This window comes from Sparus aurata, chromosome 10, assembly GCF_900880675.1.
Source record: "Sparus aurata chromosome 10, fSpaAur1.1, whole genome shotgun sequence".
NCBI lineage: Eukaryota > Metazoa > Chordata > Actinopteri > Spariformes > Sparidae > Sparus > Sparus aurata.
This window is the reverse complement of record NC_044196.1, coordinates 6,328,045-6,353,033: the sequence shown is the minus strand read 5'-3', so window position 1 is coordinate 6,353,033 and position 24,989 is coordinate 6,328,045. Positions and strand designations below refer to the sequence as shown.

Here is a 24,989-nt window from a genome sequence, read left to right as displayed (position 1 = left end):
CAGTAGAACAGCCTGTTGCTCCGAGCCTGGACTGCAGCGCTCTGGTCTGCTCCCCGAGCTCTGTGCCACCGCACTGCTACCGGAGACCAGAGACCAGAGCTCCCATATAAACTCAGTTCATGTGAATAATATCACTATTACTACAATGACTCCTTTGAGTCGAAGAGAATAAACTCAACACGTCAGTATGCGGGTAAAGTCAGCTGTGATTGTGCTACTGTGGTTCATAGTAAAGTTCAACAGATGGGTGCGGTGTTACAGAGCTCGGGGAGCAGACGGAGCGCTGCTGTCGGCGAGGCAGCCCCGGCTCGGAGCGACACAGCTGGGGCTAATGCTCGTTAGCTCCCTCCTACTACCACACTCCATATGCATATAGATACCAAGAAAAGTCTGCAAGGTAGTTGGACTCTGTGTGGCCCAGAGACAGCCGGCTACAACAGTATTATGGCTGGACCGTCCAGCCCCGCCTTCCCGCAGGCTGCTGCCATTACCTTCTTAAATGATATGCAAATCGCGCTCTACTTGCCCCTCCCCTCAGGCCCCTCCCTCTCGACGCCAAAACAGTGACAGAAAGTTGAAACTGAAAATCAGTGACACTGAAAAAAAACTGACATTGTAAAAAAAATCTGTCACTGAAAAAAAAAGTGACATGAAGAAAAAATCTGAAGATTGTCATTGAAAAATACAAAAAAATCCCAATAAAATAAAATGATAAGATTTTGGGATTTGAATTATTTGAATTACTTTCTTTTTTCAGTGCCAATACTTGTTTCAATGCCAATACAACTGTTTTCAATACAAATGTTTCAATGACAATGTTTCGTTTTTCAGTACTGGTTTTGTTTTCAATGCCAATTTTTTTTTTGGATGCCAAATTTTAAAGTCACCGTTCTGGCTCCATAATAAATGAACATGTGATTATCTCTAAAGACAGTGGCCCTCATTTATCAAACGAACGTACGGCAGAAAACCATGCGTACAACCATTTCCACGCAAACTTCGGCATTTATCAATTTGGACGTGAGCGGAAGCTACGATCAGATCGTCTGAAAATAATTATTAAAACAAACCTCAGCTGTCTTTAAGCATAAGCAGTCACATATTTATAACAGATGAAAACGGATTCTTAAAACAAATAAAACAAAATTTAAAAAATGTAATCTAAAAAAAAGCCCAGGTTTTTACTGATACCACTTTTTTGTAAAATAAAATATGACAACTAATTAACGGAATACCTAATACCTTCTCTTCTTGCCAGTGTTTCTTCTCTCCATGTTCGACCTCAGTGGGCCTCGGAACCAGGAATATTTAAGAGCGTAACATGTTAATGGCGATCAAATTAAGCCGCCATATTTATCAAGACCTGATCATTCGTACGCTGGGATTGGTCGGATATGAATGTTTCATAAATCACACGTGTGTCCTGTCGTAAGACCAATTCTGCGCTCAGATCTGCGCCCGTTTTCATGCAAGATTGATAAATGAGGGTCATTGTTCCTCAAGTCCTTCTGCTCTCAGTCTGGACCTGAACTTCAGTCTGTTTAACTGATGTTTTATAAAATAAAATATATCTATTGTAGTTTTCTGTGGTACTTTCATAGTGATTCAATTAAAGTGATTAACCTGGTCAGTCTCATCCTGCAGCTCCTGGTTCTTCCTCTGAACTTCTTCCTCTCTCCTCTGCTTTTCCTCCTGGAACTGAGTGAAGACACAGTGTTTCATTAAGACAACAAGGAAACACAGCAACAGTGACAGACAGACAGCTTTGTACAGTTACACACTGGTGTTCATCAGAACCAGCAGATAGAAACACTCAGTGATGAAAACCATCATGGTCTCATTTTGACAGATTTGAAGGTGGATTAAAATGAATCAGGTAGGAGGCTGAAAATAAAAGTTCTGTGAAGAATACAAATCCAAACCTCCCTGATCTTCTTCTGCAGCTCCTCCTCATCTGTTTTACTGAAAGCTGGTTGAAAGAGGAGATGTCAGACCCCAACTTGCTGGGTTACACAATTATTCAGGCTGACAGAGACATTAATTTGTCACGGAAATCTATTGGCGGTGGCTTGTGTGTCTATATGGATACACGCTGGGCTAACCAGTACACCGTCCGGGAACGTGTGTGCACACATGACTATGAAATCCTGGTGGTCTCATTTCATCCCTTCTACCTCCCGAGAGAGTTTGGCCAGATTACAATCATATTGGCCTATGTACCTGGGCCGGACTTCGTGAGAGCTGCGGCCAGGATAGCCGAGAGCTATAACACCGCCCTGTCCCGCGCAGTTAACCAACCCGTCCTGTTGCTCGGGGATTTTAACTCTTGTGACCTGTCCGATCATCTACCCACTCTACATCAGTATGTGGACTGTCCAACCCGCCTGGCACGTACCCTGGATAAGTGCTATTGCAATATACCAGACGCCTATAAATCCACCTATAGGCCTGCCTTTTGGGAAGTCTGACCATAATGTCATACATTTACTTCCACGCTACAGGGCTAAGCTGAGACGGGAAAAGACAGTGACTAAGGAAAAAGAGACCTGGACTGAGGACTGTATGGAGGAGATGAAATGCGAGTTGGAGACCACCGACTGGCTATTTCTTAACTCATGTGACACTCCTCATGAACTAATTGACACTTTTACATCCTATCTGTTGTTTAATGAAAGTACATCATTTGAACAATAACTGTTAGAATATTTCCTAATAACGATTTATGGATGTCTAGTGATCTTAAGGAATGTATTCGTGAGAAAAGACGTGCTTTTAAAAATTGCAATATTGAGTTACTTAAGGAAAAATTATGTGAACTAAGATCTAAACTGAGTAAAGCAAAAATAGAATACAAGGATAAAGTTGAATATCACTGTTTCTCAGGAAATGCCAAGAAAACATGGGAAGGTTTAAATGTGATGATGGGCAGGGAAACTAAGCAAAAGCGTACCCCCCCGTCACACCCCTCTCCATCTTTTGCACACGATCTAAATGTCTTTTTCAGTTGTTTTGACAAGAATGATTTTAGTGTTGAACGTGATAGTGTGTGTAGGTCCATTTTGGGATATGCCCCTATTACACTCAGTGAACATGAGATTGTAGCCAGCCTGTCTAGTATTGGCCCTGGGGCCAGATGGCCTGAGAGGTTTAGAGAAGAGTTTTTAAAGAAAATGTTCATGAACTTAAAGGTATTGTGTTGGAGTTATTCCAGTATTTGCTCAATTCTCTAACGATGCCCAAATTATGGAAAATGTCTTATATCGTGCCTCTCCCCAAAAAGCCTGGAGCTACCGAATTAAAAGATTTTAGGCCCATTGCTCTTACTTCTATCTTGGGAAAATGTTTTGAGAGAGTTATAAGCAGACAAATTACATTGTCGGTCTCTAACAGCCTTGATCATCTCCAGTTTGCTTATAAATGTCAGAGGGGAACTTATGACGCAACTGTCAGTATGTTCCACACCCTGTCAAAGCACCTTCAAGTCCCCTCCCACCTCGCTAGGGCCCTGTTTATCGATTTCACTTCTGCTTTTAACAGCATGCAGATTCACATCCTGCTGCAGAGACTTATTGATATAGGAGTAAATGGTGGTATTATCCACCTTGTTAGGGACTTCCTCTCTGACCGCCCTCAACAGGTTCTGGTCAATAATAATCGATCTGACATCATTGTGCTCAATACTGGTGCTCCGCAAGGGACTATTTTATCCCCATTACTTTTCTCCATATACACAAACGAATTCCAATTAGATCTGGAAAACTTTCGTTTGTTTAAGTATGCGGATGATATGGCCCTGGTTGCCTTATTGAAGACGGGGGACATAGTTGGAGAGGAAGTATACAGAGCACATGTGTCATCTCTCCTGAAGTGGTGCGATGAAAGCTCCTTAGAGATCAATATAACAAAGACACAGGAACTTGTCTTCCATGAAAAGGACCATGTGCAGCCCCTTATAATTAAGGTACAAATTGTAGAGGTAGTAAACAAGTTCAAATATTTAGGTACATATTTTGATTGCAACCTAAATTTCAGTGACAACACTGACTATATTTTTAAAACCTGTAACCAACGTCTCCACCTACTATGCAAGCTCAACTCCTTTAGAGTGAGCAAGCATATTATGGAAACAGTTAATAAGAATCTGATAGAGGGCATTTTAACTTTTAACATGGCAATGTGGTACGGTAATCCAAACATAAAAGGAAGAAGTAAGCTGCAGAGAATAGTAAACCTAGCCTCAAAAATCATAGGGATGAGACAGAAACAATTAAGTTGTATGTACGAGGAAGTGCTTAGGAAAAAAGCTGTGAAAATAGCAAACGATCCCTCTCATCCACTCAATAGGGAGTTTGAACTTCTTCCCTCTGGTAGACGATACAAAGTACCAAGGGCAAATCGTAATATTTTTAAAAATTCCTTCATCCCGAATGCCATTGGAGCACTGAACACCATGTCCCGTTGATGCGTTTTTAATGTAACTGCCACTGCGGTCCTGCTTTTTAGCCTGAAGATGTTCGTGTGTAACCTTGAACCTCTTCTTGGTAACAAGCGGCCACTTGGGTTGAAAGAGAAGAACAGGTACAAATTAATGAAGGAGTAGAGATTTTCTTTGTTCTTAAAAATCGCCTTTTATGCATACTATCACATTTCATACACACAATATCTCTTTTTTATTCATCTATTTTTCTTTAGTATTATTTTAATCATCTGATTTTATTTGGTTTGACAAGTAAAACTGACGGAGGAGGAAGGAGGAAGACTGGAACAGACTGGAACCGGACATTTAGAGACACATGTCCTTCATTAAAACATGTTGATGGTTTAATGTTGGATCTTCTCTGTGGAGTTTTAGACCTTCAGTAGCACCATGATCTGTTCTGTAGGCTTCATGCTCTACTGGACTCTGTGGGTGTAGATCTCCTCTAACCATGCACACACATCCACCCACTGAAAATATGCATGTGTATAGCTTACCAATCAGAGCCTGGCTACTGATTACATGTGTTACTGTACATAAAGTCATGGAGACTATCACCCTTTTTCCTTCAGCAACAGCAAGCATTTCCACATTGATGTCATTTCTTCTATGAAGGAGTGACGGTCAACAAGTGTGTCAGTGAATAAAGACATCATGTCCTGACCTCATCACATCCACCAGCCCACATCATACCTCAGACAAGATGACACAAAGAAGTGTGTCCTAAAGCAGACCTTCTCAAAGTGTGGTCCCCGGACCACTGGTGGTCCGTGAGCGAACCCCTAGTGGTCCGCGAGGTGACAAGTGACATATCATGTGTTAAAATATAAAATGTCAGTGTTTTAATTTCAGTGTTTCTCAAACTGCCTGTGACATATATGTGTTGTTTTCAATATCAAATAAACTAGCATATAAAATCACAAAATATTTTTTTTGTTTGTGGCATTGTCTGACATGAACGGTGCAGTGGACCCTAAAATTACGTCAAATTAAGTGCGACCCTGCTGCCGCAACTGTGGCAATGTGACTGTGCAAAGCGGTGTAAAGCGTGGATGTATGGTGCGAACAAGCACGGAAACGAGTTACAAATGGATCAGTGGCTTAGGACCGGGACATGTAAAAGAAAAGCAGATGAAAATTCTGACTCGACAGGAAAAGTTGTTGAGTCCCAGGATGCTGGTCCAACGCCAGCGGCGTCGTCAAAGCAGACCCCGCCGCCAACTCGTCATGAACGTGAAAAATCAACCGTTAAGGTGAAACGGAGATACCACAGTGACTACATACAGTTGGGTTTTTTTTGGACTGGGGACGAGGAGGATCCTAAACCACACTGCGTGTTGTGCTATGAAACGTTAGCTAACGAGGCTATGAAACCTGCAAAGTTAACGCGACATCTGGAAACTAAACACAAGGAGTACATGGGGAAACCTACTGGATTTTTTGAAAGGAAACGTGACGAACTCACGCAGCATATGATGAAAGATGCTTCACAGTTTTTTGCACCCGGAGAAAATGCTAAGACTACTAAGGGTTCATACAAGGTATCCCTCTTGATCGCTAAAGCTGGAAAACCTCATTCAATAGGTGAAATTTTAGTTAAACCAGCTGCAAAGGTGATGGCTAACATATTGTTTGGGGGGAAAGCCAGCGACGAAATTAACAGGATTCCTCTTTCCAATGACACCGTCCAGCGGCGCATCAAATCTATGGCCGAAAGCGTGGAAGATCAGCTGGTGACACGTTTGGGGCAAAGCCAGTTCTTCGCACTACAGTTGGATGAATCTACCGACATTGGGAATGAGGCAAATCTTCTGTGTTTTGTGAGATACATTTATGCCGGTGGAGTGCATGATGACTTTCTCTTCTGCCGTTCCCTGCCGACCAACACCACAGGAGAAGCAGTTTTTCAGTCACTTAATGATTTCATAATGGCAAATAACATGGACTGGTCAAGATGTGTCGGCATTTGCACCGACGGCGCAACTGCAATGACTGGAAAGCTGAAAGGACTGGTAGCGCGCGTTCGCGCAGTAGTGCCGTCTGCAGCAGCAACACACTGTTGCATCCATAGGGAACAACTGGCTGTGAAAAAAATTGCCACAGTGCCTAAAATCAGTACTGGACGAATATGTGAAAATAGTCAACAAGATCAAAGGTAAAGCACTGAACACACGTCTTTTTAAAGCTCTGTGTGAAGAAATGAAACAAAACTCCTGTTCCACACTGAAGTTCGCTGGCTGTCACGTGGTAAAGTTCTCACCCGTCTATTTGAACTGCGAGACGAGGTAATGTTATTAATGCACCACAGCGATGAACTGTATGACAGAATGCATGATTTCCCCCGGCTCGCAAAGTTGGCATACTTGGCTGATGTTTTCAGCGCTCTCAATACTTTGAATGTGGCGCTGCAAGGGAAGACCGTCACCATTTTCAATGTCCAAGACAAAATTAAAGCCACACGCATGAAAATGGAATTATGGTGTGGCCGTCTCGATCGCGGAGAATTCGACAGTTTTCCCACACTTGCTGATTTTCTCCTCACTGCTGGAGAGGACGTGGGTAGGAGCACAGTTGCATCCTTCAAGCAACATCTGCAAGACCTCCACTCGCAGCTGGGAATATATTTCCCAGAATTAGACACAAGCTTTGAGTGGATCAGAAATCCATTTGGCGACAAAACGCACATTGAGCAAGTCAGTTCAAAACTTTCACCAAGAGAGGTTGACAGCCTTGTGGACATTGCATCAGATGGGACACTGAGGACAACTTTCAGGGAGAAAGGATTGACTGACTTTTGGCTCCACATCCAGCCTGAGCACCCTGAGCTGGCTGACTCTGCTCTGAAATTGTTGATGCCGTTTCCAACCACCTACAACTGTGAAGTTGGATTTTCCTCCCTTGTTGGTCTGAAAACAAAGCAGCGCAACCGGATTAATGTGGACTATGATATGAGACTGAAACTGTCCAGTCTGGAGCCAGACATTGCTTCACTCATGGCCCAGAAAAAAAAGCAGTACCATTCTTCTCATTCAGATGACAAAAAAACTGAGTGAGTACAGAGACTATGATATTGCTTCCTTGAGGGATGGGTTAAATAAAAAGAATCTCACTGTACAAGCTGTGTGACAAAAATGAAGTACCTGTATCTTTGGTAAAACTGTCATTTTATGTTGTAATTTGTGAACTGAAGTTGGCATATTGTTTTGGGGCTATTTTGAGTTAGGTGGTCCGTGAGTGTTTTTTTATGGGTTAAGTGGTCCTTGGTCTGAAAAAGTTTGAGAAACACTGTCCTAAAGCCACCATCCTGTCTGGACTGTCTCTGCCTCCACCTCTGGTCCCAGAGCCAGTGAACCAGCTCCATGAAGGTTTTTACTCTCTGCTCTTTGTGTGACCAAGAATCTTTGTGCTGAATTGAACAAAATGATTCAGGTGAACTGTGATTTTCACTCTACAGCAGTCCTGCACACTCAAAACTGGACTTTCACATATTGACTGTGAATCCTCTTTACTAGACCAAAACCATCAGAGACACAACAACTCACTTCACTCTGTTCTTTCAGCTATCAATATAACACAGGTAGAGATATTAGGAAGTTGAATGTTGTGTTATAGTTTGAGAGAGTCTGCAGTGGTTCATACTGGTGACAGTATTTCATTTCAGGTCCTAGTTTTGTCTTCAGCCATTTGAAAACCCCTGACACCAAAAGCTGGTTACTGTCAAATACAAGAGAATAAGGAATTCAAATTCTCCAGGAGACCATTTCTTACAAATTTCCCCCTTGCTTTTCTTCTGTGATTTACTTTACCCTAAGTTGCTGCAGATCCTGTTTCTGGTTGTAAATATATTGTATCCCCCTTGCTTATAACTGTGTTTTTTCCGACTATTGCATTTTATTTTAACTTGCATTTTTCCCTTGTACATTACCTCCATTAGCTTCCTTACCTCTGTCAAGAGCACCTCACTCTCTTGGTTTGTCTCTTCTTCATCAGTTTCATCCCTGTGGCTCTTCTTGGTCTCTGAGTATAAATAAAGTCAGTAAGATTAAAGTGTTAAAGACATTTACTTGACTTGGGAATGTTCCACAGCAAAAGAGGCAGTCAGTCTAAAATCATGTTATAAAGAAAAGACTTGTGGCAATTTGACTGATTGAATTAAACATAGACAAACTACCATTTATCAACACTGTAACCAGTGGAACATTGATATGTTGTTCAAAAGAAAGATAATACCAAGACAATAACACAAATCACATCACTTTTCCACATAAAACATGTGTAGCTTGACATTGACAAATAAATATTGTTAACTGTGACTTACTGGTTTTTTTTAGTCTCCACACATAAAGTCCAAGAATCAGTATAACCAGGATGCAAACAGCCAAAATAACAGACAAACCAACTATGATAGAAGAAGAACTGGACTGCACCTCAAAGAAATCATCTGAAATGATAAAATACAGAATAACATGGCAGTTATAGAAAATGGGACTTCAGATATTTGAAAAGAAAACAGTGATCACATCATGAAAGTAATAACGTGTACCTGGAACATGTATGAGTGTCTCTCTGATCTGGTTGGTGCTGTTCTGTTGGACTCTACAGGTGAAGCTGTTGCTGTGTCTCTTCTCCACAGTCACTCTGCTGCTGACAGTATAGAGGTCATCAGGACCTCTGACTGTCTCTGTAGGTCCAGCAGAGAGGAGGTTTCCCTCACCGTCCAGCCAGAACATCTCAGGTTGTGGATACCAGCCTGTGGAGTTACACTGTAGATCCACGGTCATCTGGACATCAGGTGAGGAGGCAGCACCTGAAGACGAGACCATTCATTTTGGTTGACTACCAACATTGTTCTGTTGGGGTGAACTTGTGCTCACTCCTCCTTCAGTTAAGTCTCTGTTATATTGGCTGCGTTTGTTTGATGATTTGGTTTACTTGTTTGGTATATTTTGGTTGTCCATTTGAGTTATTGTGACTGAAATATTTCATCACATGAACTAAAATTTATTTGGCTCACTCTACAGAGAGATGCTACTGGCCTGGGTGAGGGTGATGTCCTTCTGCCAGGTTTTTAACAGTGGTGTCACTGATATTGGTTACTACCGACTGTGGGAACAATCTTCAATGCAAAAGCTAAAATACCTGCTCAATCTTTTGGATCTGAAATAGACTTAATATACAGTACTGTGCAAAAGTTTAAGGCTAGTGTTGGAAAATACTGTAAACTAAGAATATCACAAATATAAATGCAAATTGTGAGGTAACAAAAGAAAATCTCAATGAAATCAATATTTGGTGTTACCATCCTTTGCCCTTTAACCAGCATCAATTCTTGAAGGTACACTTGCACAAACTCAGGGATTCTGTAGGATTATAGTCAGGTGTGATCAACCAGTTATACCAAACAGGTGCAATGATCATCAATTTCACATGTAGGTTAAAACACAGTCATTAACTGAAACAGAAACAGCTGTGTAGGAGGCTTAACAGCCAAACTCTGCTACCAAGGTGAGGCTTTGGAAGACAGTTTCATGTCAAAGGTCATACACCATGGCAAGACTGAGCAAAGCAACAACGCACAAGGTAGTTATATGCATCAGCAAGGGCAGAAGGCAGTTAGTTCGCTGAAGGGCTGGAGAGCGGTACAATAATGAGTGTCTGCAGGCAACAGTGAAGCAGGGTTCAGGTTCCTTACATATTTGGGGCTGCATTTCTAAAAATGGAGTTGGAGATTTGGTGGATTAATGGTGTCCTCAATGCTGAGGAATACAGGCAGACACTTATCCATCATGCAATACCATCATGATTGGCCCAAAATGTATTCTGCAGCAGGACAACAGAAAAAAAACATGAAGCTTATCTTGGGGTCACAACTTGTTCATTCCAACAATAGAGAGATTAAGTTATTAGCTTTACCATTTCCTTTACAAATAAAAGTTAAAACTCACTTTGAACAAAAACTATATCCTCTCACCTACAACAAGCTGAATAATACAGTTTATCCTCATTTCTGGAAGGAAGCATCTGTATTGTCCCTCATCAGATATTCTCACTCTGGAGAGTTTCAAGGAAATGTTTCCAAGCTTCAGTTCATCAACGAACGCTGATGTTCTTCCCTCATAAGACGGATGGTTACCCATCAGTTTTACACCTTGACGCAGCACGTGAACATATCTGGGGCTCAGGTCGGGTCTCGTCCACTCGATTGTCTTTCTCAAAGCATTCGTTGCAGGTTCCAGGTAAGCTGGCAGAATGATGTCCTCACCAACTGTTGCCACTATTGCCTCAGATGGGCAGCTCACATGATGCTCACCTGAAAAGAAACAAGTGTTTGATATGTGCAGAAAAATGGATGGATGAACAACTTGTAAACATATTCTGTACATGTTAACATCAATTTGTCATATTTACCTCTACATGAGAGTATCAGGGCCAGGACAGTGAAGGCACCAAACTGAAAGATCAGGGACCCACTGAGCATCACTGGAAGCATCCTGGATATAAAAAATTAATGAAAAATGGAAAAGAAGCGGTGTTAAGACGAATGATAACATAGATATATACTGTGTGTAGCCTTCTCAAAGGTTTAGTTTGGAGTCCTGCAGAAATTGTCACAGCCGGCTCAAAGCCATGTAGAAATAAATACGTGTGTAAACATAAATGGGGGCTTAGGGGTTCTGCAAAGTGATACATTTTAACAATAATCAATTTCATTTAAAAAAAAAATATTTCAATGGCAACGATACTGGAAAAAATATGAATGTCATTAAAGCAAATACTTGACACCCCGAATGAAATATTACAGATATATAAAATATGTATAATATGTGTGGCAAAAGGGGGAAGTTATTCTGAAATTCAAGGACATTTTCAATGAGTCAACTGTTGTGACTGTTATGATCATTTTTAATGAAATAAAGTATTGTTACATTCAAAACAAAATGCTGTGTTATAGTTTTTACTTGTTGTTTAAGACTACATACACCACTGTATATATGCATATACATATATATGCATATACATGTATATGCATTTATATTCATAAATATTAATATAGAACTGTATATATACAATATAAAGATGTATATACATAAAATAAAATAAATACAAAATAAAATATTTTTTCTAGTGGTTTCACAATATATACACCATATATATATATATATATATATATATATATATATATATATATATACAAGAAATGTGACATTTTGTGACTATTGTTGTATTTGTCCACATACAACAGTGGCATCTGGGTTTATAACCATCAGATGTCTGATATAAATATCCACTTCCCTCCTCAGTGAGTGACAGCTGACCTGCAGCGCCCTCTGCTGGTCGTTCACTCACATGTCACCTTCATGTCAGCAGGTGAATTCAACTGGAACGAGGCTGGTGTGTGAATCCAAACGTGACTTTGACTTTACTGTCCAACACTTTTAACACCGTTATGCTATTTAACACAGTTAGATAAGAGACAGAGCTCATTCAGAGTCCTTCACTGCGTCTTTACACTCAGTCTCACTTTACTTTCACTTTCGATCGTGACACGTCACATCATCCCATCATCACTGGCACAATATCGCCCGATGACACCACATCACATTCATCATGTGAGTAAAAGGTGAAGATGAAAGTGATCTTACCTGCAGCCTCTGAACACATACAGTACTCAGTGTGTAACCATGAAAACGTGTCCACACCTGTTTGTCCCCTGCAGGACTCACTGCACTGTGTGAACGGAGGGGAGGTGGGGAGGGGCTCTGATCTGTGGTCAGCTGATAGAAACGAGTCAGTGTTGCTTTAAAAACACATGATCAGGATGTTCACTGTGTTCATGTGATCAATGTGAGGAAACAAGAGCAGCTTCAACACAGACGATCACAGAGAGAGACTTCTGATATCACGCTGTTATGTCGTCAAGGATGATTTACGAAACATCTGAGAGCTTCTTCTTCTCCTTCTTCTTCTCCTTCTTCTTGGTCTTCCTGGATGATTTATGATGGTAACTTGTGTTTAATGTGGTTTCACCTGATTTAAAAATGTTAGAATGCTTCCACTCCTTCTCAATCACTGATAAATCAACAATTCATGAGACATATTTGAAGAAAAGTTTAATTTCAGAACACAACATGTCTCCCTCTTCAATATGTGAGTCTGATAGAAGCTTCAGACGTGCTGACCCTGATCTCTGCTGATGAAGACGTGGAGGCAGATTCAGCAGCGTTGGAAAAAGTACCTCAGAGTCAATCTGTTATTAAATGTATTTCAATATAAAGTAGACAGTGTCACATGAAAATGAGAATAAAATGTGAATGTGATATTGTTAAAGAATGTACAGCAGCTCAGTGAGTATAGAGTATTAGTATAGTTATAAAGTATATTCATTCACATACACAAATACATTGGGATATAATATGATGTGAAATAACTCGAGAGGGTTTGAAAGTACAGTTGATGACATGACATCATAGAAACAGCATAAAACGTCTCAATGAGGTCAGAGAAGAAGGTAGATACAGTATGTCACTACTTACCAACAACAAGCTCAACAAAGGCTCCTTCGTTCAGTTTTGGAATGTAACACTGGTATCTTCCCACATCAGAAGGTTTTAGTCTGGACAGTTTCAGTGAAATGTTTCCGTGCTTCAGTTCATCAGGGAACAGTGATGTTTATTCCTTGTAAGATAGATGTTTGATACGTAGGAGGTCCTGACTGGCATGCCTCACATGGACAAACACATGATTTAAGTTCGATTTTGTCCACTCCAACAAAAATGAAACAACATCTAAAACGATGTCATTACCAACTGTTGCCACTATTGGCTGAGATGGACCAATTACCTGAGACCTGGAAAGAAATACATTTGGTTATTTATTCCTGCAGTAGGAACTAGTTAAATATATCCCACCTCTTCTGGTGGACCAACAATAGACTTTTCTTTTCAGAAAAATATGTTTGTTAGTGAATGATGAGAGACAAATAATCTTGTGATCCAGCAATTATACACTTAACATAAGTACAAAATGCAGTTTAACCTTCACTTTTGATAGCATAGACTGTCACAAATAGTTATAGAGTATTACTACCGACCAAACAACTCTCATACTCAGTTGTGAAACTGAACTTGAAAGCCGAAAAGCTGAAGGATGTAGAAAAGGCAAAAATAAATAAGGAAGACAATTTACCTGCTGCCTGATGTTGGTTACCTTATCAGACTACACAGCTTTAAGTATGTAAGTCATTGACAGGCTGTGACTCTATCTCTCTCTGGTTTATCAACTTGCTAGCGCTAATGCATTATTTTCTTTGACAGCCTTGTCACATGTATTTAATTTTTTCATATCTATTTTGAGAAAGAAAAGTAAAAACAAATAAAATATCACAATTACATTAAATCTAGAAATCCCAGTTTGACAGAAATAAGCAGTTAATAACTTTTGTCAATTGATTTAAAATAGAAGATGTTTTGCATGAAAAGTGAATTTCATCTATGAAAATGGCTACTGTTTCAATTGAAAGTTAAATCTTACAATGTATAAATGAATAAAAAAAGCTAAAATAAGACTTACTGTAAACCCTGTATGGTATATTGATCTGCTTTCAAGCTCAGTTTCACTTTTAGCATCACTTTAGCTGATCCTTGAGCCTTCTTTTTTTACAAACAGATACAGAACATTAAAAGTAAATTATTGTTACATTATCAGTCCTTTTAATTAAAAGTCACACTGACACATACATTTCCCAATTGAATTGAAGCTTACTGATGATGAGTTTGTTAGTCAGTCTCAGTGTGGAGACTTATTTCTGAAAAACTGCAACAATGAGAAGTTATTTCAGTGCATCTGCAGCAGCACGTTAGTCATTATGCATGCTGCAATGAGCTGTGGCTCTCCCTCCACACAGGAAATAGCACTTTTTTTGTATTGTATGATCCACAACAAATCATCATACCTAAAAGAATATATAGACTGTTAGCCATTAAAGCATAAAAGCATAGCTGCTGCAAGTGAACCATTCTAAAATGCTCAGAGATTGATTAGGTTAGCAAAATATTGTAGTTTTGGTTAAAATCCCTGCATTACTTATTACTTACTTATGTATAATTTCAGTTATGAATGCACATTACATGCATAACCACATAACTTTGCTACATCAGTAGTATCACTTTAATATAATATCTAAACACACAGAATCATCTTTAGAATCATCAGAACAATTTGTGGTTGGTTTCAGTAACAAAGGTCTGTCCACACAGATAACTGCAGAATATAAAAATAATGTAGAAATATCACCGTAAATACAAAATATCTTCATTTATGTAAAACATACATTAAAATTGAAATAAACGTTTTCTCTCATTATGCAGAAAAATGGATCAGGTCACTCTAAATTGAAAAGTTGAATTACAAACAATGTAAAACATAAAAAACATGAATGACATAACTACTGAAAAGCAAAACAACACAGGACAGACAAACTGCGTATATTCCTGCACTCAGGAAACAATACACTCCAAAACAGTTATTCAAAATTAGCCACTTAATACCTTAATACCATACATGCTAGTGTAGATGCGTAAATGAAATACATATATTGTGTCAAAAACATTCTGATGATAATATAACCCAGCTCCTCTTAAATCAGTTCTGTTACTTTCTGTTGTTGCTTTGTGATGGTAGGTGGCAGCAAAGCGCCTTAACACTGGTTGCTAACCCCCATGCAACAGAAAAAGAAGAAGAAAAATCTGCAGTAACTATCAGCTGCGGCTCATGAATCAGTGCTGTATAAAATCATGCTGAAACAACATTTATGGTTACATACACTCTCTCTCCACCTCCATACACTGACAGAACAAATGATATTCACCTGACAAAACAAAACAAAACACAGTAACATTACGATCAATTTGACTGAGAACTTTTTTTTCTTCTAAATGTTGTAGGACAGGTGGGTAGGAGACTATCACTGCTTGATAATCAAGGTCATTAGTCACTGGTGATTAATTTTACACTCGTAGATGGGGCACCACCTCCATTGTTTGATTTACTGAAATAGGCTGGAGGGAACTATTCCAAACATCTAGCTGTACAAGTTTGACTTGGACAGCTAGAGTATCAATTTCAAATCAATTTATTCAATCTCAATATTCTGAAGCAGTGAATTCTTTGCACGTATCCATCGATTCTCCACATAAAAATTAAGTTCCAGACAAAGACAAATAATTATATATGTTTATTGACTAAATAATTTGGGGTAACATAAATGAACGGACAATTTTAGACGAACAACAGATAACAGAAAAGGTAAAGAATGCAATAAGCAAAGTAATAAAGTTACGTGACCGTCGGAGATGGTAAAGTTAAAGGGTCGGGTTTTTATATATTGAATATTACGGGAGTAATCTTTTAATACTAACGAGACCCTAACCTCAACTTTCTTAAGTTCATAAGATAGAAGTCAAAACTTTAGACAGAAGTCAGAACCTGAGACAGAAGTCAGAACTTTAGACACCACTCATTCTCACGTATGTGGATCCAGCTGTATGAAGACGTTCAGCCTGTTTTGTCTGGGCGTCAGGAGGCACTGAAGCTTGGTCTCTTTGAGAGTTCTGGGTTGGACCACGGCACGGCGCGTCAGTCCAGTAGCCAGAGGGAAGGCCGGTACTCTGTTGAGGGACTCTTGGTCCGAAGGCCCAGCGGAGTTTCCGCCTTGGGAGCGCTGGGGGCAGAGTCGATCTCGGCTGGGAACAAAGTCTCTTTTGTGGAGACTCCTTGCACGGCTTCTGGGGCAGACGATGGCCTGCAACGTTCTTCATCAGATGATCACAGTCTTGAAAAATACTTTTCTTTGATGTTTCAAGGTGGTTCTCAAGTTCTGATCCTTTAACCAATTCAACTTCTTCTGGATCAGGCGGTGATACTTTAACGTTATATTAAATCAAATCAAAAATCAAAAAGAAAAGAATTTGTTCTATCAAAGACTTGGATAAAAGTAGAGTACTTAAAGTAGTTATTCAATTCGCTTTCTTAGAGCTTGTTGCAAAAATAAAAGTAAAGATTACTTTAAAAATAAATGAAAAATAAAGAAGTGAAGAGAAGAGAAGAGAGAAGAAGAAGAAGTCAGGAGGGGGCGTAAGGGAGTAAACAGGGGGGCACGAGAGCCCGGAGAAGAAGACCCCAAGTCATGACCGAAGTCAGGACCCAAAAGGAGAGAGAGAGTGAGCCAAAGTCCTGACCGAAGTCAGGACCCAAAAGTGAGAAGAGAAGAGAGGAGAAGAAGAAGAGATGTGCAGAGCATCTTCTCTGTTTTTATGACCTGCAGCAGACACACTGAGAACAGGGGTGGGACTGGCTGACAATACTCCTTCTGTGTTTGGAGTTTAGACCCACAACACTTTAATCTAACTAAACCATTGCTTTAATGTTTCGAAATCGTGTTTTAACTTCCCAAAAACTTTACCATCTTAAAAGTCGAATTTTTGTCTTCTTTAAAAGATGTAACATGAATATGATCCAAGAATGAAAGAATTAAAAACATGATTAAGGCATAAAACAATAGTATACAACATAAACCATAAAGCATTCAATACACAGTAGGACCAAGGACTTATACATATTCCTTGTAGTTCTATCTTAAGAAAACATCAGACATTTAACTGGTGAATAACACAAGCATTACACACAAAGAGCATCATGATATGCAAGTCTGTGCCCATCGCAAAGGTGGGGGCTGGTTTCTTTCAAACCCCAAATTCATTAAGTAATAAACTTCATTTGGGCTTGACAATAACATGGAAAATATCTACTGTATGACTTTCTTGGCTACTAGGGAATCTGCTAAAATTAAGAAGATGAAATTGTAGTTAATAGTTATTCAGAACATATTGAAAGGTGGATGAGTATAGGATTGGAATGCAGCAAAGATTGAAATGTCATGGACAGGGTCGTAAAATGCTTTGGCCTGTGAGGGGGGAGGACTGGGTCATCTTTACCCCAACCAACATCAACCCCCACTTCTTGTCATCTGATGTGGAGAGAGAGGACTCTATTGTACTTAGTCGTTAAAATTAATAACAAAACGTCAATGAGTCCTGTTTATAGCAAGAGCAATACACCGTCCTAATCCATAGGGAGAAGAGGCCATAGTTTGGCCTGAGGAAGAAGGAGTTCATCTTCTTTGTGAGGGGGGAGAAGAGGCAAATATTCAGTCAAACAGATATGCTTTGTTTGTTAAATAAGTCTTGTCTTGTGTTTGAGAGGTTAGAGGTGAGAGGACGGGGAAAGGAAGCAGAGCCTCGTGATGGAGACATAAGGGCTGGTGTTCCTACAATGTCTATACATTGTGATTTTACAGTTACAAAAGAAAGTGAAATGAAAGCAGCTAAATTAATAAACAATGTTTCAGATATAAACAGAATAAATAGAGAGAACCTCAGTATCATGTTCCATCTGCAGGCTTCTTCACATATTTCTCAGGATTCTCCCTGAACTTCTCTGAGCTGGAAAAGAGAGATGAACAGAGACAACATGAGAGACATTTTGTTTCTCCAGGGCTTCATTTAGTGAAAGCAATAACCTGCTCTGAATGAAAACTAAGTTCTGATTGGCTGGAGGTTATGATTCATCAACTTTTAATGTGCAAATAGTTTGGCTCAGGTTTAACTTGTTTGCTTGGAGCACATTCATACTGTAAATATAAAAAGTACAGCCAATAAATCTTATTTTCATAATATTTATATTAGAAACACATTCCCTGTTACACTTGTTGGTGCTACAGTGGAACTTTAGTCCAGTTTCAGATATTTGATGTCTTAAATTTTCCCTCATGGTTTGATCATCTGAGTAAAAAGTAAAAAGATGAACCTCATCACCGCTCTCTCATTAAGACAGTGTGATTAGTACATTAACATCTGAACGAGTTCTCAGCAGTGATGAACTGAATGATGTGAAAGTCTGTTCATGCACAGATAGTTTGGTTCATATTTGGATCAGTATGCAGCAGATCATCTCCTGAGTGAAATATGTGTCTCTGTGTTCACCAGTTAGTCTCTAACTGTGTCTGTCTGCTGTTTGCTGCTGAGCAGGTGGTGAACAGTGGCTCTTTATACATTCTGCTCTTAAACAGCTGAAAACTACATCTTATATTGTATTCTTCATAATATTCTGGTCTTGGTGGAAAATAATTACAAACACACCTGCATTTGTAAATCAAGGTAAAAAAAAACAAAACAAACCTTGGTGTTTAGCTCCTTCACATCATGTTCAGCTCTCTCTCTTTTCTCCTTCTCCTCCTTGAACTTGTTCTCCCACTGGAGGGAAACAGAGATCAGATTTAGTTTTATTCAGTACTCAGGATGTAAACTCAGCTCTGGTTGGCTGAAGGTTTATTATCTGTTAATAATGTCATATATCTGCTTGTGTTTGCTTTGAGCACATTCATACTGTAAATATATCATGTGAATACAAGCTTTAACAATCAGAGCTGTTCTTAACTGAGAGCAACAAATGAATGTGATCTAAAGACGATACACAAAGATTGATGAGGGAGGAAACATGAACCTCAGTGTTCTCTATCATATCGAGACTATCTCTCCACCCTCTACATCTTCCATATGTATGGGGAATCAACCTACCAGGTTGTGTAACGTGGATACTCTTTAAGACACACCAGCTGTACCGGCCACACCCTTGATTAGCATTGTATAAAACACCTGCACTGGCGTGGGACTAGTGCTTTTTTGATCTCCACCCGGACGTGCGTGACTCAAAGACATAGACTAAAAATAATACAACCGTAGCCGCTTACCTGTTGCTGAAGTTGCTGTTAAGTAGTGGGAGAATTGTCGCAAGGCTTTCTCCCTGGTGGTTGTATTCCGTGTATCCATTCCGGGGCGATAGGTCCCCACAGGCAAAAGGAATTCCCTGTACGGTGTATCACACACGGTGGTGTGTTAACACGACCCAGGGAGATCGGGCTACAGCTGGCGTTGACCTGTCTGTTCCCCAGTGAAAAACTCATTGCATACACTCCCGCCCATACAGCGTATTACACAGGCTGGATGTTAACGCGACTGTATAGAGGGAGGATTATAGCCGGCGATTTTCTGTCTGTGCCCAAACGAGAGCAAGACCAATAAAGAGAGAGGCTAACCTCGCCTACCCCTCTGAGGTAAACAAACCCTCGTGGCCAGCAGTGACGCAATCATGCGAGACCAGCTACGATCCCGCGAGACTTGTAGCAAATGGCCATTAAAGGAGAAGTCCCCAATTAAGAATAAATAAAAGAGGGGGAATATAAATTAATTAATTAATTAATTTGAAAAAAGAAGAAAAAAAAAGAGAAGGGAGGGGCCATTGACTGAGGATGTCTGCAGACATGGCCAGTGCAACCACTCATGTATGCATGGCCTGTGCCATCACACTGCCTATGGAGGATAGGCATGACAGGTGCATAGCATGTCTGGGCTTCCGGCATGCAGAGGCTGCCAGAGAAAACCCTGCAGTGTGCATGAATTGCTTTATAATGCCCCCGCACACAAGGGAGGCTCGGGCCCACTTCTTTGCTGGTGAACGTACAACAGCAAAACGCCATCGACTGCAATCCCCCGACAGGGAAGGCGGACTCTCCTCTCGGCCTCCGAGGTACTCAGAAGGGGAAACAGATGAGGACGCGCTCTCCTTGTCTCCCTCTGAGGATGAGAGCATACTGACAGCAGGGTGAGAAAGCCAAGGGCGGGAGACCAGCACAGGAGCTGAGACCAGTCCAGGGTTGCAAGAGCTGCCAGCGGTCACCCAGCTGCAAGAGGTGTTGCATCGAGCCGCAGCAGCCTTGGATATCATACTGCCAGAGGACCCACACCTCCCTACCTCCCGATTCGAGGAGAGGGAGGCAACGAGGCCAGCGTGGGCGAGGGTGCCCCTCCTGCCAGACTTTGAGGCTGTGGTTCTGGCGTGCCGCTGGTCCAGTGTTAGCAGGCGGCTAGCAAATGTTAGCGAAGCAGGGCGTATCGGTTGTGAACGCCCCCTCCAATCGACCAGTCCCTGGCAGCCCTTGTGTCACCGGCAGGGTCAGCTTTAGGACCTAGCAGGAACTGCAGGATGATGAATGGCCTTCTGCTGAGAAAACACAGTGCAATAGCAGTTCAGACAAAGCTAGCCAACACTGCAGCTGTTCTGTCACTCTATCTGTGCCATCGTTCCCGTGGGGCAGAGACCACAATGGAGGAAATTCAGCTCGTCTCTCCCCTTCTTTCACGAGCCATAAGGGAGCAGGCCATAGTAGCAGGGAAGGCGATTGCGTCACTCTGGGTGGCAAGAAGGCACCTGTGGCTGGCACAGTCCCGCTTCCAGCCAGCTGAACGTAGCTTTCTTACAGGGGCTGCCAATTGGACCAGCCGCGATGTTCAGTTCAGGTGCACTAACAATGCTCCAACAGGCCCAGGAAGCCAGGCGCTATGCCAGTGTCAGCCGGTGCCAGGGTCGACGGCCCCCACCCCGCTCCTGACGGTGCGCCGAGCCCCAGCTACCCAGGCCCACATCCAGGCCGAGCCGAAGCCTGGGCAGCATTAGGGGCTAACCCATGGGTCTTCTCCACCATGACCCAAGGGTATCGACTGCAATTCTCTCGCAAACCCACGCTGTCAATATCCGGTCCTCAGCATGCAATGCAAAACAAGCGGCACAGGCGGATTCTAGAGGAAGAGGTAGCAACGCTCCTCTCCAAAGGTGCTATCAGGGAAGTGGGAAAGGCCGACCATCAGTCAGGCTTTTTCTCACGCTATTTTCTAATCCCCAAAAGGGATGGAGGCCTTCGTCCAGTCTTGGACTTAAGAGGTCTGAATTGGTTTCTGCGACCCCTTCGGTGCAGAATGCTCACGGTCCCAAGGGTATGCTAGGAAATAAATCAAGGTGACTGGTTCGCTACGGTCGATCTCAATGCCTACTTCCAGATGCCAATCTGGAGAGGGCATTGGCACTTCCTCCGGTTCCAATCTGGGGGCAGAACCTACGAATTTACGGTCCTCCCCTTCGGAATTTCTCTGGCAGCCCGGACATTCACTAGGTGTATGGACGCAGTCCTCGGACCCCTCCTCCGCCTCAGGGTCCTCAATTACTTGGACGACTAGCTGGTATGTGCACAGACACAACAGATGTGCCGCTACCATGTTTCCAGGCTGCTGCTGCACATCAAGGAATTGGCACTTCGGATAAACGAAAAAAAGAGCAAGCTGGAACCGTCACAGGTCAGTTCCTGGGGATGACCCTGGACTCCAGTATGGCATCAGTTTCCCTGACCACACAACGGCAAGAGGCCATAAGGGCCTGCCTCCGCCACTTTCGCCTCAACACAAGGGTGAGCTGGGGGTTGTGTCTCCGTCTGATGAGACTGATGGCAGCCACTGTCCAGATAGTCCCACTAAGCCTTCTACACGTGCGACCAGTGCAGCGATGTTTGCTCAGCCTGGGGTTGAGCCCCCAGACTCCCCCGTCGACCAAAGTCGAGGGTAACGTGGCGACTTTGTGCGGCACTCTGCTGGTTTAGGAGCCCACACATCGGCAACTCCTGGCAACCGATGCCTCACAGCTAGGTTGGGGAGCTGTACATGTAGGCCTAGGTGTCCGGGGTGCTTGGACTGGCAGACAATCGAAGCAGCATATCAATGCTCTCGAGCTATTCACCAGTAGTTCACCTTGCGCTCCGACAGTTCCTCCCACGCCTGCAAGGCCGCCATGTACTAGTCAGAACCGACAGCACAGTGGCCACAGCCTACGTCAACAGGCAGGGCGGACAGGGCTCCCCCCACCTGGGGCAGCTGGCCCACAAATTATGGACATGGGCACACCCACGGTTCCTCTAACTGAGAGCTACATACCTGCCGGGCCCCCTGAACACCGCTGTCCAGGGGAGGCCCACAGCCAGGAGAGTGGAGGCTCCATCCAGAGGTTGTGGGGCAGATCTGGCAGCACTTTGGGAAGGCAGTAGCCAACCTGTTTGCTTCCAGGGAGACGGCTCATTGCCTGATGTTCTTCTCCCTGGGGAGGGACAACCCACCACTAGGGACAGACGCGCTGGCTCACCAGTGGCCCCAAGGCCTGCTGTATGCCTTTCCCCCCTTCAGCCTGCTCCACCCCCTCTTACCGAGGATCCAGCTCGAGAATGCGGCGGTGATCCTGGATGCTCCAAATTGGCCCCACATGCCATGGTTCTCAGAGATCGCACCACTCCTGAGCGGAACTCCTTGGGAACTCCCCATCCAGAGAGACCTGTTGTCGCAGGCATGAGGCGCCCTGTTTCACCCCTTCCCACAGGGCCTGAAAACTTGGGCATGGCACCTGAAAGGGCAGAGTTCAGGGCCCTAGGCTTGCCAGATCCAGTCATCCAGATATTGGAGTCGGCGAGGGCACCTTCGACCCGTGCGGCATATGCCTTCCTTTGGGGCAAGTTCGCCTCTTGGTGCGAAGTCCATCAAGTGGACCCCCTCGCCTCTACATCACAGCATATCCTGCAGTTCCTGCAAGAGCAGCTGGACCAGGGGAAATCCGCCACCACCCTCAGAGGCATGGTAGCTGCGATTAAGGCTGCACGAGTAGGGAGCCATAGCCTGTCGGGATGCTGCTGTGCCCTCATGTCACAATTCCTGAAGGACGCCCCAGCGATGAAAGTTGCGACCCCATGGGACATGCTGGGGGCACTCAAGCATGCTCCATTTGAGCCAATCGAGGCAGTCGAGCTGAAGTGGCTAACACTAAAGACTGCTCTACTACTGGCAGTCTGCTCAACAAGGAGAGTTGGGGAGCTGCAAACCCTATCTGTTCACCAGGAGTGCTGCAAGCTGCTCCCAGGGAATGCTGGAGTTATCCTGCTGCCTAACCCTGCCTTCCTCCCAAAAGTACTTTCTGACGCCAACCTGTACCAAACCATCGATCTTCGCCCATTGCCTCCCACTAAAGAGGGGGAAGGAACTGTCAGAGCACTGCTGTTTTATCGGAATCGCACAAACTCGTTACCCAAGACAGACCAGTTGTTTGTATGCTTTAAAACAGAGCGCTTGGGTGAACCAAAGTCAAAGTCAAGACTGTCCAGATGGGTTGTAGAGGCCATCCAGCAGGCCTACACAGAAACAGACGGGCCAGCTCTACCAGGGCTCCGTGCTCACTCAACAAGGGGCATGGCAACCTCATGGGCACTATGGCGAGGTGCTTCCTTACAGGAGATCTGCAAAGCAGCCACCTGGTCAACACCCTCGACCTTTGCGAAATACTACTTCCTCAATGTAGCAGCTAGTCCATCCTTTGGAGAGCAAGTGCTAGCCGCATCCCAGCCCTGAAACTGAGCCTTATATTTTTTTGTAACTCCTGCCAAAAAAAAAAAGGAGCCCAACACTGAGGCCCAAGGGGCTCTCGGTTAATTGCTTGGTTCAACTTGACCAGCCTTGCGTCTGGCAAGCAGGTCAGAGTCTCTCTCAAACCCCCGCTATACTCTTGTGTCTTGCGGGGTTGGCAGGCCCAGGTTAGCGATTGGCAACCGAGCCGAAGCTTGTTTTGCTTTATCTTCCCAACGCTGAGGCCAGGGGGCCCTCAGTTAATGTTCTATTCAACTTATGCAGCCCTGCGTCTGGCAGGTAGATCTGAGTTCTTTTTTTCTCACCACTCCACTACACCCTTGCATCTTGCGGGGTTGGTAGGCCCAGGTTAGCGGCTTGCCACTGGGCTTAAGGCAGGGGCACTTCCGTCTGGCAGTGTCATCAGGCCTGGGGGTTTGTAAATAGTGTAAATAGTTTGTTTATCTATCTATCTATCTATCTATCTATCTATCTATCTATCTATCTATCTATCTATCTATCGCACCGATGCTTGGTCCGCACGATCTCCTCACGGGGTGTCTTACAGAGATTCCCCATACATATGGAATATGTAGGGAGTGGAGAGATAGTCTCGATACGATAGAGAACATTCGGTTATGGGTATAACCTTTGTTCTCTGAGTGGAGAGACTATCTCTCCACCAGAAGGCCGCTCGTGTCGATCAATACGAAGCACTAGTCCCACGCCAGCGCAGGTATTTCATACAATGCTAATCAAGGGCGTGGCCGGTACAGCCGGTGTGTCATAAAGAGTATCCATGTTACACGACCTGGTAGGTCGATTTCACATACATATGGAATATGTAGGGGGTGGAGAGATAGTCTCTCCACTTAGAGAACAAAGGTAACACCCGTAACCAAACGATTCTGATCACTCGATTACTCAGGTCTGTCAGACAGAAACTGTAAACTCTGAGGACTACAGGACCACTTTTCACTGCAGGAAACATCTTTTAAATGTTCATGCTGCTTCTTCATTCTGATGAGAATTTAAAAATATCATAAGTTTAATGCTGTTATTCATTTTAATGAGCTAAAATAAAATAAAGACATAAATATGAGATTTTAGACTAAAACCAGAAATGGTGGAAAATCTGGTGGAAAAAATCATCATCAATAAGAGACAAACCTGTGTTATCTCAGTCTGAA

The 24,989-nt window shown here is 42.8% G+C and overlaps 1 protein-coding gene across 5 annotated transcripts in view; it reads right to left on the bottom strand.

The window, feature by feature from the left end:
* The window catches only part of LOC115589796 (butyrophilin subfamily 3 member A2-like), a 69,940-nt gene that overhangs the window by 7,794 nt on the left and 37,157 nt on the right, over positions 1-24,989 (bottom strand). For all 5 annotated transcript variants that reach the window (XR_003985597.1, XR_003985598.1, XR_003985599.1 and 2 more), the window contains 2 exons: positions 8,421-8,494; positions 1,624-1,698 (listed from right to left, as the gene is read on the bottom strand). Coding sequence is in view for 2 of the 5 variants with exons in the window: in XM_030430955.1 (XP_030286815.1) it covers positions 1,624-1,698; positions 8,421-8,494 (149 nt within the window). In the remaining 3 variants the exon portion in view is untranslated. The remainder of the gene's footprint in view (positions 1-1,623; positions 1,699-8,420; positions 8,495-24,989) is intronic.